General features: G+C 46.5%; 1 protein-coding gene across 1 annotated transcript in view; it reads right to left on the bottom strand.

Annotated features, from left to right (window-relative positions):
- Positions 1-14,995, bottom strand: part of POF1B (POF1B actin binding protein) — a 50,520-nt gene that overhangs the window by 16,507 nt on the left and 19,018 nt on the right. Inside the window, exons 4-7 of the mRNA XM_038748039.1 lie at positions 6,821-6,982; positions 2,083-2,222; positions 1,320-1,341; positions 954-1,028 (exon numbers count right to left, since the gene is read on the bottom strand). Of these exons, the coding sequence (XP_038603967.1) occupies positions 954-1,028; positions 1,320-1,341; positions 2,083-2,222; positions 6,821-6,982 (399 nt within the window). The remainder of the gene's footprint in view (positions 1-953; positions 1,029-1,319; positions 1,342-2,082; positions 2,223-6,820; positions 6,983-14,995) is intronic.

Genomic DNA, 14,995 nt, shown 5'->3' with positions numbered 1-14,995 from the left:
CGGGATTCGAACCCATGACCTCTGACTCCAAAGCCTGTGCTCTTTCCACTGAGCCACGCTGCTTCTTTTAGACTGGGAGCCCACTGTTGGGTAGGGACCGTCTCTGTATGTTGCCAACTTGTACTTCCCAAGCGCTTAGTCCAGTGCTCTGCAAACAGTAAGCACTCAATAAATACGATTGATGATGATGATGATGATTCATTCAATCGTATTTATTGAGCGCTTACTGTGTGCAGAGCACTGGACTAGGCAGTGTCGCCTAGTGGAAAGAGCATGAGTCCAGTTGCTAGGAGCCCCCACATCCTTATGTTGCCAACTTGTACTTCCCAAGCGCTTAGTACAGTGCTCTGCACACAGTAAGCGCTCAATACGATTGATTGATTGATTGATTGCTAGGGTAGATACTATATAATTAAGTCATACGTGGGGCTCACAGTCTAAGTAAGAGGGAGAACAGGTATTGTATTCCCATTTTGCAGGTGAGGGAACTGAGACACAGAAAAGTTAAATGGAAAGAGCAAGGGCTTTGGAGTCGGAGGTCGTGGGTTCGGATCCCGGCTCCGCTACATGTCGGCTGTGTGACTGTGGGCAAGTCAACTTCTCAGAGCCTCGGTTACCTCATCTGTAAAATGGGGATGATGACTGTGAGCCCCGCGTGGGACAACTTGATCACCTTGTATCCCCCCAGCGCTTAGAACCGTGCTTTGCACATAGTAAGCGCTTAACAAATGCCATTATTGATTAATTAATTAATTAGATGACTTGCTAAGGTCACCAAGCAGAGAAGTGGCAGAGCCGAAATGAAACTCCCAAGGCCTGTGATGGTTCCACTAGGCCGCAGTCCTTCCCTTTTCGTGTCTCCCCACTGCCAGGGCTATTAGCCCACCGGGCCGGGCTCCCCGCTGAAGGGAATTAGCGAGACAACCCTCTCGGAGCACCCCCGCTTCTCCTACCTGCAGGATGTAGCGGAGCTGCTGCTTGGTGAACTCGGAGAGACCTTTGGGGATCAGCGACTCGACGTCCTGCGTCTGTGGAGAGAGAAGAGAGGCAGCTGCGCAGGCTCTCAGCCCCCTTTTGGTCCTTGGGCAGTGGGCGAGGGTCCTGAGCGAGCCCGAGGGCCTGGGGGACGGACCCGCGGATGTCTCGGCCCAGGGAAGTTTCCTTTCTCCCTCCCCTGCCTTTACACTGTTGAAAATAGACGGACAGGCTTGCCCAAAACACCCCCCTACCCCAGCTAGGAGTGTTGAGGTACAAGAGCCCCCCTCTGGCTCCCACCCACCGCCCATTCTCAACTTCCCGGACGCTCTGAGAGCCCTTACCTCCGAGCCGAATTCCTGCTTCCTGAAAAATGAACCAAAGGGACGTTAGAAAAAGTTCCTCGCTCCATCACTGTAGAGTAATAATAATAATAAAGGCATTTCTTAAACGCTTACTATGTGCAAAGCACTGTTCTAAGCGCTGGGAAGGTTACAAGGTAATCAGGTTGCCCCTCGGGGGCTCACAGTCTTAACCCCCATTTTACAGATGAGGTAACTGAGGTCCAGAGAAGCGAAGCGACTTGCCCAAAGTCACACAGCTGACAATTGGCGGAGCCGGGATATGAACCCATGACCTCTGACTCCAAAGCCTGGGCTCTTTTCTGCTGAGCCACGCTGCTTCTCTTGTTAAGCACTTACTATGTGCTGAGCCCTGTTCTAAGCGCTGGGGCGGAGGCAAGGTAATCAGGTGGTCCCACGTGGGGCTCACAGTCTCAGACGAGGTCACTGAGGCGCAGAGAAGTCAAGTGACTTGCCCCGAGTCGCACAGCGGATCAGTGGCGGAGCTGGGATTAGAGCCCACACCCTCCGACTCCCGAGCCGGAATGGATGAATGACTCTGCCTCCAGCCTGCTGGGTGACTGTAGGCAAGTGACTGAACCTCTCTGGGTCCCATCTCCCTCTGTAAAATGGGTGCTAATCCCCTCCTCTTCCTCCCGCTTGGCAGTGTTGGGGGGACAGAAGTGCGGAGCCCCCCTCCCACCCCTATCCCTTTCCCCATCAGTGAGAGAGCAGGGCGTCAGGGCCCGGGCCGCGGGGACCCTACCTTCCTCCGATTTTCTCCACGTGTTCTAACAGGCAGCGGTACAGGTCGGTATTCTTGCGGCTCAGCTCGGCAAGCAGCTCCCCAAAATACTTGGGGTCCAGCTTCTCGGGGCCGCAATCAACGTCCTGCAAGCTGGTACCCTGGGCGAGGGGGCGAGGGACCCCCGTCACGGGGAAGGCCGGACGCCCCTGGCCCAAACCACTCTCCCCATCCCACCGCTTGACCCGGGGTTTCCTTTTTCAGGGCCCTTGTTGTGGGCAGGGAACGTGTCTATCAACTCTGTTCTATTGTAATAATAATAATAATAATAATGACATTTATTAATAATAATAATAATAATGGCATTTATTAAGCGCTTACTATGTGCAAAGCACTGTTCTAAGTGCTGGGGAGGTTACAAGGTGATCAGGTTGTCCCACTGGGAGCTCACAGTCTTAATCCCCATTTTACAGATGAGGGAACTGAGGCCCAGAGAAGTGACTGTGAGCCCACTGTTGGGTAGGGACTGTCTCTATATGTTGCCAATTTGTACTTCCCAAGCGCTTAGTACAGTGCTCTGCACACAGTAAGCGCTCAATAAATACGATTGATGATGATGATGATGATGATGAAGTGACTTGCCCAAAATCACACAGCTGACAACTGGCGGAGCCGGGATTCGAACCCATGACCTCTGACTCCAAAGCCCGGGCTCTTGCCACTGAGCCACGCTGCTTCGTGAAGCAGCGCTTATTAAGCGCATATTAAGTGCTCACTATGTGCAAAGCACTGTTCTAAGCACTGGTACTCCCAAGCGCTTAATACAGTGGTCTGCACACAGTAAGCACTCAATCAATGCAATTGATTGATTGACTCAAAAGCTCTAGCCCCGGTGACCCGGGGGTTGTTGTACACCTCATCGTTCCTCTGGCAAACCCCAAGCAAATAACAATTAATAATAATAATTATGGTATTCAGTAAGTGCGATGTGCCAGGCACTGTACTAAGCACTGGAATAATGATGATGGTATTTGTTAGGTGCTTACTATGTGCCAAGCACTGTTCTAAGCACTGGGGTAGATAATAATAATAATAATGGTATTTATTAAGCGCTTACTATGTGCAAAGCACTGTTCTAAGCGCTGGTACTCCCAAGCGCTTAATACAGTGGTCTGCACCCAGTAGGCACTCAGTCAATGCAATTGATTGATTGACTCCAAAGCTCTAGCCCCGGTGACCCCGGGGTGGGTTGGTTGTACCTCATCGTTCCTCCGGCGAACCCCAAGCAAATAACAATTAATAATAATAATAATTACGGTATTCGGTAAGTGCTATGTGCCAGGCACTGTACTAAGCACTGGAATAATGATGATGGTATTTGTTAAGTGCTTACTATGTGTAATATCAATGGTATTTATTGAGCGCTTACTGTGTGCAGAGCACTGTATGGGACAAAGGATGGTCCATACTTGCCTCAATCACTCCCCAGGGATTTCCTGCACTCAGCCTCGGCTGTCAATCAATTGGCGCCGAGATCCAGGGGGCCCAGTGGGAGCCAGTATCCCCAGGTTCGAGTTCCAGCACGATTCTAGGCCTTGGGTGAGTCTCTGAACCTTTATGGGCCTCAGTTTCCCCCTCCCTCCCTCTTAGACCATGAGCCCCGGGTGGGACAGGGACTGGGTCTGATCTGATTATCTTGTATCTGCCCCTGGTGCTTACCATAATAATAATGATGGCATTTATTAAGCGCTTACTACGTGCAAAGCACTGTTCTAAGCGCTGGGGAGGTTACGAGGCGATTAGATTGTCCCACGGGGGGCTCACAGTCTTCATCCCCATTTTCCAGATGAGGGAACTGAGGCCCAGAGAAGTGTAGTGACTTGCCCACAGTCACACAGCTGACAATTGGTGGAGCCGGGATTTGAGCCCTTGACCTCTGACTCCAAAGCCTGTGCTCTTTCTACTGAGCCACTCTGCATAATGCTTGGCACATAGTGGGTGCTAAATAAATCCTAGCTTTATTATTAACACTTACCCCAGTTGCAGCGGTAAGAACTGTGTGCCAGCTACCTCATGGGGCAATAAGTATATGAGGGCTGGACGTAGTTTGTTCCCAGAAATCACTGAATACGATAACAACAAAATAAAAATCAACTCCCCAGCACTAATTCTCTGACATTCTGGGCAGAAGGGAGAGGAATGATGATGATAATAATAATAATAATAATAATAATAATAATGGTATTATTAAGCGCTATGTGCAAAGCACTGTTCTAAGCGCTGGGGAGGTTACGAGGCGATCAGGTTGTCCCACGGGGGGCTCACAGTCTTCATCCCCATTTTCCAGATGAGGGAACTGAGGCCCAGAGAAGTGTAGTGACTTGCCCACAGTCACACAGCTGACAATTGGTGGAGCTGGGATTTGAACCCTTGACCTCTGACTCCAAAGCCTGGGCTCTTTCTACTGAGCCACGCTGCTTCTCTGCTTAATGCTTGGCACATAGTGGGTGCTAAATAAATCCTAGCTTTATTATTAACACTTACCCCAGTTGCAGTGGTAAGAACTGTGTGCCAGCTACCTCATGGGGCAATAAGTATATGAGGGCTGGACGTAGTTTGTTCCCAGAAATCACTGAATACAATAACAACAAAATAAAAATCAACCAGCACTAATTTTCTGACATTCTGGGCAGAAGGGAGAGGAATGATAATAATAATAATTATTATGGTATTATTAAGTGCTTACTATGTGCAAAGCACTGTTCTAAGCGCTGGGGAGGTTACGAGGCGATCAGGTTGTCCCACGGGGGGCTCACAGTCTTCATCCCCATTTTCCAGATGAGGGAACTGAGGCCCAGAGAAGTGAAGTGACTTGCCCACAGTCACACAGCTGACAATTGGTGGAGCCGGGATTTGAACCCTTGACCTCTGACTCCAAAGCCTGAGCTCTTTCTACTGAGCCACTCTGCATAATGCTTGGCACATAGTGGGTGCTAAATAAATCCTAGCTTTATTATGAGCACTTACCCCAGTTGCAGCGGTAAGAACTGTGTGCCAGCTACCTCATGGGGCAATAAGTATATGAGGGCTGGACGTAGTTTGTTCCCAGAAATCACTGAATACGATAACAACAAAATAAAAATCAACCTCCCAGCACTAATTTTCTGACATTCTGGGCAGAAGGGAGAGGAATGATAATAATAATAATAATAATAATAATAATAATGGTATTATTAAGCGCTTACTATGTGCAACGCACTGTTCTAAGTACCGGGGAGGATACAAGGTGATCAGCTTGTCCCACGGTGGGCTCAGTCTTCAGCCCCATTTTACAGATGAGGGAACTGAGGCTCAGAGAAGTGAAGTGACTTGCCCAAAGTCACACAGCTGACAAGTGGCGGAGCCAGGATTTGAACCCATGACCTCTGACTCCAAAGCCCGTGTCCTTTCCACTGAGCCACGCTGCTTCTCTAATGATGAGGTGACTTGCCATGTACTTTACAGCCCCTGCTCTCTGCTTTCCCTCTCACTGATAATAATAATAATAATAATAATAAAATAATGGTATTTGTTAAGCACTTACTCCATGCCAAACATTGTTCTAAGCACTGGGGAAAATACAAGGTGTTCAGGTTGTCCCACGTGGGGCTCACAGTCTTAATCCCCACTTCAAGTAGGGACCGTCTCTATATGTTGCCGACTTGCACTTCCCAAGCGCTTAGTACAGTGCTCTGCCCACAGGAAGCGCTCAATAAATACGATTGAATGGATGAGGTAATTGAGGCCCAGAGAAGTAAAGTGACTGTGAGCCCCACGTGGGACAACCTGATAACCTTGTATCTTCCCAAGCGCTTAGTACAGTGGTCCACACACCGTAAGCGCTCAATAAATACGATTGAATGAATGAGGTAATTGAGGCCCAGAGAAGTGAAGTGACTGGGAGCCCCATGTGGGACAACCTGATAACCTTGTATCTTCCCAAGCACTTAGTACAGTGCTCTGCCCACAGTAAGCGCTCAATAAATACGATTAAATGAATGAGGTAATTGAGGCCCAGAGAAGTGAAGTGACTGGGAGCCCCACGTGGGACAACCTGATAACCTTGTATCTTCCCAAGCGCTTAGTACAGTGGTCCGCACACCATAAGCGCTCAATAAATACGATTGAATAAATGGGGTAATTGAGGCCCAAAGAAGTGAAGTGACTGGGAGCCCCAGGTGGGACAACCTGATAACCTTGTATCTTCCCAAGCGCTTAGTACAGTGCTCCGCCCACAGTAAGCGCTCAATAAATACGATTGAATGAATGAGGTAATTGAGGCCCAGAGAAGTGAAGTGACTGGGAGCCCCATGTGGGACAACCTGATAACCTTGTATCTTCCCAAGCGCTTAGTACAGTGTTCCGCACACAGTAAGCACTCAATAAATACGATTGAATGAATGAGGTAATTGAGGCCCAGAGAAGTGAAGTGACTGGGAGCCCCACGTGGGACAACCTGATAACCTTGTATCTTCCCAAGCGCTTAGTACAGTGTTCCGCACCCAGTAAGCGCTCAATAAATATGATTGATTGATTGATTGATGACTTGCCCCAGGTCACCCAGCAGGCAAGTGGGATTAGAACCCACGACTTCGGCCTCTCAAGTCCGTGCTCTTTCCACCGGGCTGTAGCCGCTTCTCTGAGAGTTCTCCCCTGTACCCCATTTGAGGGTGGGCATTGCGGGCACGGAGTTGGGGGGTGGGAGGGCGTGACGTCTCACCTGGTGGTGGCGGTGGCTGTGATGGTCGCTCCACAGCTCCATCACGGCCTGGCCGGAGCCCGAGCTGCTCCCGGGGTGGACTTGACTGTGCTGGGCGCCGTGCTGAGCCTGGGCACAATGCTGGACCACCTGACGCTGGCACTGGAGCTGGGGGTGGCATTCCTACCCCGACCCCCAAGACCCCCCGAGACCCGTTAGTGTCTGAGGCCGGGCGCCTCTCCCAGTCCCCCCGACCCTGGACGCCCACCAAGCCCCAGCTCGGGCCCCCCGCCCCCTGCCCAATCAATTCTCTTTAATAATAATAATAATGACAGTGTCCCCCGTGGGGCTCACAGTCTTCATCCCCATTTTACAGATGAGGGAACTGAGGCTCAGAGAAGTGAAGTGACTCGCCCCAGGTCACCCAGCAGACATGTGGCGGAGCTGGGATTCGAACCCATGACCTCTGACTCCACTGAGCCACGCTGCTTCTCTCTATATATGTATATCATCAATTGTATTTATTCATCATCGTCATCATCAATCGTATTTATTGAGCGCTTACTATGTGCAGAGCACTGTACTAAGCGCTTGGGAAGTACAAATTGGCAACACATAGAGACAGTCCCTACCCAACAGTGGGCTCACAGTCTAGAAGGGGGAGACAGAGAACAAAACCAAACATACTAACAAAATAAAATAAATAGAATAGATATGTACAAATAAAATAGAGTAATAAATATGTACAAACATATATACATATATACAGGTGCTGTGGGGAAGGGAAGGAGGTAAGATGGGGGGGATAGAGAGGGGGACAAGGGGGAGAGGAAAGAAGGGGCTCAGTCAGGGAAGGCCTCCTAATCAATCAATTCTCTTTAATAATAATAATGACGGTGTCCCCCGTGCGGCTCACAGTCTTCATCCCCGTTTTACAGATGAGGGAACTGAGGCTCAGAGAAGTGAAGTGACTCGCCCCAGATCACCCAGCAGACATGTGGCGGAGCTGGGATTCGAACCCATGACCTCTGACTCCACTGAGCCACGCTGCTTCTCTCTCTATATGTATATCATCAATTGTATTTATTGAGCGCTTACTATGTGCAGAGCACTGTACTAAGCGCTTGGGAAGTACAAATTGGCAACATATAGAGACAGTCCCTACCCAACAGTGGGCTCACGGTCTATAAGACTATATATGCATGTATGTATGTATATATAATAATAATAATAATGATGATGATGGCATTTACTAAGCGCTTACTATGTGCAAAGCACTGTTCTAAGCGCTGGGGAGGTTACAAGGTACTCAGGTTGCCCCACGGGGGGCTCACAGTCTTAATTCCCATTTTACAGATGAGGTAACTGAGGCACAGAGAAGTGAAGTGACTTGCCCAAAGTCACACAGCTGACAATCGGCGGAGCCGGGATTTGAACCCATGACCTCTGACTCCAAAGCCCGGGCTCTTTCCACTGAGCCACGCTGCTTCTCATCATCATCAATCATATTTATTGAGTGCTTACTGTGTGCAGAGCACTGGACGAAGCGCTTGGGAAGTCCAAGTTGGCAACATATAGAGACGGTCCCTACCCAACAGTGGGCTCACAGTCTAGAAGGGGGAGACGGAGAACAAAACCAAACATATTAACAAAATAAAATAAATAGAATAGATATGTACAAGTAAAATAGAGTAATCAATCAATCATATTTATTGAGAACTTACTGTGTGCAGGGCACTGTACTAAGCGCTTGGGAAGTCCAAGTTGGCAACATATAGAGACAGTCCCTACCCAACAGTGGGCTCACAGTCTAAATGGGGGAGACAGAGAACAAAACCAAACATACTAACAAAATAAAATATGTATATATGTTGGTACGGATTTATTACTCTATTTATTGATTTATTTTATTGTACATATTTGTTCTATTTATTTTATTCTGTTAATATGCTTTGTTTTGTTGTCTGTCTCCCCCTTCTAGACTGTGAGCCCGCTGTTGGGTAGGGACCGTCTCTATATGTTGCCAACTTGGACTTCCCAAGTGCTTAGTACAGTGCTCTGCACACAGTAAGTGCTCAATAAATACGATTGAATGAATGAATGAACTTGTACTTCCCAAGCGCTGAGTACAGTGCTCTGCACACAGTAAGCGCTCAATAAATACGATTGAATGAATGAATGAACATGTACTTCCCAAGCGCTGAGTACAGTGCTCTGCACACAGTAAGCACTCAATAAATACGATTGAATGAATGAATGAACTTGTACTTCCCAAGCGCTTAGTACAGTGCTCTGCACACAGTAAGCGCTCAATAAATACGATTGAATGAATGAACTTGTACTTCCCAAGCGCTGAGTACAGTGCTCTGCACACAGTAAGCGCTCAATAAATACAATTGAGTGAGTGAGTGAGTGATGGTATTTGTTAAGCACTTACTATGTTCTAAGCACTGAATAATTTTGGTATTTGTTAAGCGCTTACTATGTGCAAAGCAATCATTTTGATATTTGTTATGTGCCAAGCACGGTTCTAAGCGCTGGGGGGGGATACAAGGTAAACCAGGCCGTCCCCCGTGGGGCTCACAGTCTTAATTCTCATTCTACAGATGAGGGAACTGAGGCACAGAGAAGTGAAGTGCTCTGCACACAGTACGCGCTCAATAACTATGATTGAATGAATGAATTTACTTGTTTTATTTGTACATATTTATTCTATTTTATTTTGTTAATATGTTTTGTTTTGTGTCCGTCTCCCCCTTCTAGACTGTCTCTATATGTTGCCAACTTATACTTCCCAAGCACTTAGTACAGTGCTCTGCACACAGTAAGCGCTCAATAAATACAATTGAATGAATGAATGAATGTGAGCCCACTGTTGGGTAGGGACTGTCTCTACATGTTGCCAACTTGTACTTCCCAAGCGCTTAGTACTGTGCTCTGCACACAGTATGTGCTCAATAAATACAATTGAATGAATGAATGAATGTGAGCCCACTGTTGGGTAGGGACTGTCTCCACATGTTGCCAACTTGTACTTCCCAAGCGCTTAGTCCAGTAGTCTGCACACAGTAAGCGCTCAATAAATACAATTGAATGAATGAATTTATGTATATTTTATTTGTACATATTTGTTTATTTTATTTTGTTAATATGTTTTGCTTTGTTGTCTGCTTCCCCCTTCTAGACTGCCTCTATATGTTGTCAGCTTGTACTTCCCAAGCGCTTCATCCAGTGCTCTGCCCACAGTAAGCACTCAATAAATACGACTGAATGAATGAATTCATTTATAGTTTATTTGTACATATTTATTTTATTTTGTTAATATGTTTTGCTTTGTTGTCTGCCTCCCCCTTCTAGACAGTCTCTATATGTTGCCAACTTGTACTTCCCAAGCGCACACAGTAAGCGCTCAATAAATACGATTGATTGATTGATTCCCACGCACTTAGTCCAGGGCTCTGTGCACAGTAAGCGCTCAATAAATGCGACTGAATGAATGAATTCATTTATATTTTATTTGTACATATTTATTGTATTTTGTTAATATGTTTTGCTTTGTTGTCTGCCTCCCCCTTCTAGACTGCCTCTATATGTTGCCAACTTGTACTTCCCAAGCGCTTTGCCCAGTGCTCTGCCCACAGTAAGCGCTCCATAAATATGATTGATTGATTCCCAAGCACTTAGTCCAGTGCTCTGCACACAGTAAGTGCTCAGTAAATACGATTGAATGAATGAATTCATTTATATTTTATTTGTGCATATTTATTTTATTTTGTTAATATGTTTTGCTTTGTTGTCTGCCTCCCCCTTCTAGACTGCCTCTATATGTTGCCAACTTGTACTTCCCAAGCGCTTTGTCCAGTGCTCTGCACACAGTAAGTGCTCAATAAATACGATTGAATGAATGAATTCATTTATATTTAATTTGTACATATTTATTTTATTTTGTTAATATGTTTTGCTTTGTCTGCCTCCCCCTTCTAGACTGTCTATGTTGCCAACTTGTACTTCCCAAGCGCTTCGTCCAGTGCTCTGCCCACAGTAAGCGCTCAGTAAATACGATTGATTGATTGATTCCCAAGCACTTAGTCCAGTGCTCTGCACACAGTAAGCGCTCAATAAATACGATTGAATGAATGAATTCATTTATATTTAATTTGTACATATTTATTTTATTTTGTTAATATGTTTTGCTTTGTCTGCCTCCCCCTTCTAGACTGTCTATGTTGCCAACTTGTACTTCCCAAGCACTTCGTCCAGTGCTCTGCGCACAGTAAACGCTCAAGAAATACGATTGAATGAATGAATTCATTTATTTTATTTGTACATATTTATTTTATTTTGTTAATATGTTTTGCCTTGTTGTCTGTCTCCCCCTTCTAGACTGTCTCTATATGTTGCCAACTTGTACTTCCCAAGCGCTTAATAATAATAATAATAATAATAATAACGATAGCATGTTAAGCACTTACTATGTGCAGAGCACTGTTCTAGTGCTCTGCACACAGTAAGAGCTCAATAAATACGATTGATTGATTGATTCCCAAGCACTTAGTCCAGTGCTCTGCACACAGTAAGCGCTCAATAAATACGAATGAATGAATGAATAAATGAATACACCCCACTCACTGCACCTCCTTCCAGCTCAGCCAAATCCCTTTACGGGTCCCGGCTTCGCCCCTGGGGCCCCGGGCCTGCAGGGACTCGGCCCATCTGATTATGGGCCCAGTTTCCCCAGGACGCCGGGCCCTGCCTTTGACAGGGAGGGGCCGCACCAAAAACTGACTGTGAGCCCACTGTTGGGTAGGGACCGTCTCTATATGTTGCCAACTTGGACTTCCCAAGCGCTTAGTACAGTGCTCTGCACACAGTAAGCGCTCAATAAATACGATTGATTGATTGATTGGTCTTGGCTGGCCCTGGCCAGGTCTTCCCACCCTCGGCGGGCCCATGGCTCCCACGGTTAGCTCACGCGGGGCAGAAGCTCGCCCGTCGAAGCATCATCCGACAAGAGGAAACCAAGGGGCAGCCTGCCCACCCAGGGTAAGCTCTCAATACATACCACTGAATAAACACTCTCTAAAGTACAGTGCTCTGCACACAGTAAGCGCTCAATAAATACTTTTTTTATAATGGCATTTAATAATAATAATAATAATGGTATTTATTAAGCACCTACTATGTGCAATAATAATAATAATGGCATTTATTAAGCGCCTACTATGTACAAAGCACTGTTCTAAGCGCTGGGGAGGTTACAAGGTGATCAGGTTGTCCCACCGGGGGCTCACAGTCTTCACCCCCATTTTGCAGATGAGGGAACTGAGGCGCAGAGAAGTGAAGCGACTTGACCAAAGTCACGCAGCTGACAAGGGGCGGAGCTGGGATTTGAACCCGTGACCTCTGACTCCAAAGCCCATGCTCTTTCCACGGAGCCACGCTGCCTCTCTAAGCGCTTACTATGTGCAAAGCAGTGTTCTAAGTGTTTGGATAAAGCATCTAGCTGCTCAAAAAAATCCAGCCAAATGAATCAATTCCTGCTGCCACACTCAGAAATTTGCAAAGAGGAAACATCTGTTAATTAATTAATAAATACAGATTTATTCCTCTATTACAGATTTATTACTCTATTTTACTTGTACATATTTACTATTCTATTGATTTTGTTAATGATGTGCATCTAGCTTTACTTCTATTTATTCTGACGACTTGACACCTGTCCACACGTTTGGTTTTGTTGTCCGTTTCCCCCTTCTAGACTGTGAGCCCATTGTTGGGTAGGGACCGTTTCCATTCTTTCAATCGTATTTATTGAGTGCTTACTGTGTGCAGAGCACTGGACTAAGCGCTTGGGAAGTCCAAGTTGGCAACATATAGAGACAGTCCCTACCCAACAGTGGGTTCACAGTCTAGAATATGTTGCCAACTTGGACTTCCCCAGCACTTAGTCCAGTGCTCTGCACACAGTAAGCGCTCAATAAATACGATTGAATGAATGAATCTGTGGTGAATATACATCATTTTGAAATATGCTTCCTAGTTTAATCTTCCCAGACTCTTTGGGTAACCTAAACGTACACTTTGTCAAGGCCCTACTGAGAGCTCACCTCCTCCAGGAGGCCTTCCCAGACTGAGCCCCCTCCTTCCTCTCCCCCTTGTCCCCCCTCTATCCCCCTCATCTTACCTCCTTCCCTTCCCCACAGCACCTGTATATATGTATATATGTTTGTACATATTTATTACTCTATTTATCTTACTTGTACCTATCTATTCTATTTATTTTATTTTGTTAGTATGTTTGGTTTTGTTCTCTGTCTCCCCCTTCTAGACTGTGAGCCCACTGTTGGGTAGGGACTGTCTCTATGTGTTGCCGACTTGTACTTCCCAAGCGCTTAGTACAGTGCTGTGCACACAGTAAGCGTCCAATAAGTACGATTGAATAAATGAACTTGTACTTCCCAAGCGCTTAGTACAGTGCTCTGCACATAGTAAGCGCTCAATAAATACAATTGAGTGAGTCAGTGATGGTATTTGTTAAGCGCTTACTATGATGATGATGATGATGATTGATTGATTTATTGATAAGCGAGAAATAACAGTTTAGAGAAGCAGGAACCCCAGAGAGATGAGAAACGAAAGCTTCTCCAAATTTTGGTTCCACTTGAGAAGGCAGTATAGGGAGGAGTCTATCACAGGTCTCGATCTGAGGCTTTCTTTGGTGTGGGGGCCTCTGGGGAATGAGGCAGGGAGGCGCCCAGTGGGTGATGCCAACGAGGAGGAGCCCCGACAAGCCCTGGGTGTCCCTCCCTGTTCCGACCCAACCCACTGTTGGGTAGGGACTGTCTCTATATGTTGCCAACTTGTACTTCCCAAGCGCTTAGTACAGTGCTCTGCACACAGTAAGCGCTCAATAAATACAATTGATTGATTGATTGATTGACCCAACGCTGTCACGGCAAAAAGGAACCGAGCTGTGGGTGTGTTGCTGGCCAGAGACCGGCCCCGGCCCCGCAAAGCCAGGCCTGTCTTCTGTCGGACCCTGTGGTCGGAGACCTCCTCTCCCAGTGCTTTGCTCAATTTATTCATTCAATCGTGTTTATTCATGCAATCGTAGTTTTTAGTGAGCGTTTACTGTGTGCAGAGCGCTGTACTAAGCGCTTGGGAAGTCCAAGTTGGCAACATAGACAGACGGGCCCTGCCCAACAGCGGGCTCACAGTCTAGAAGGGGGAGGCAGAGAACAAAATGTATTAACAAAATAAAATAAATAGAATAAATATGTACAAATAAAATAGAGTAATAAATCCATACAAACATATATACATATATACAGGTGCTGTGGGGAGGGGAAGGAGGTAAGGTTGGGGGGGATGGAGAGGGGAAAGAGGGGGAGAGGAAGGAGAGGGCTCAGTCCTATCCAGCTCTTACTGTGTGCAGAGCACTGTACTAAGCACTTGGGAAAGTACGATACAACAATAAACAGTAACATCCCCTGCCCACAAGCGTGGCTTAGTGGAAAAAGCCTGGGATTGGGAGTCAAAGGTCATGGGTTCTAATTCCACTTCTGCCACTTGTCAACTGTGTGACTTTAAGTTGTCACTTAAATTCACTGGGTCTCAGTTCCCTCATCTGTAAAATGGGGATGAATTTGAGCCCTACTTGGGACACCCTGATCTACCCCAGCACTTAGAACAGTGATTTGCACATAGTGGCAAGACCACTGGCTTGGGGAGTCAGAGGTCGTGGGTTCTAATCCCGCCTCCGCCACTTGTCTACTCTGTGACTTTAAGCAAGTCACTTAACTTCTCTGTGCCTCAGTTCCCTCATCTGGAAAATGGAGATTGAGATTGTGAGCTCCACGTGGGACAACGTGATTACCTTGTATCTCCCCCCAGCCCTTAGAACAGTGCTTGGCCCATAGTAAACACTTAACAAATGCCATCATTATTATTATTAGAGGGGAGTACAGTGCACAGAATAAACATTTAATAAATATCATGACTATTATGGTGCTCTTCTCCCAAACAGTCCAGTGCTCTGCACTGTGAGTTCCTTAAGAGAAAGGGATCCTTTAATAATAATAATAATAATAATAATAATAGTATTTGTTAAGCGCTTCCTATGTGCCAAACACTGTTCTAGGCGCTGGGGTAGAAACGAGGTAATCAGGTTGTCCCACGTGGGCTCCTTTCTACCCA

Source organism: Tachyglossus aculeatus, chromosome 6, assembly GCF_015852505.1.
Source record: "Tachyglossus aculeatus isolate mTacAcu1 chromosome 6, mTacAcu1.pri, whole genome shotgun sequence".
Lineage (NCBI taxonomy): Eukaryota > Metazoa > Chordata > Mammalia > Monotremata > Tachyglossidae > Tachyglossus > Tachyglossus aculeatus.
This window is presented reverse-complemented; position numbering and strand designations above follow the sequence as displayed.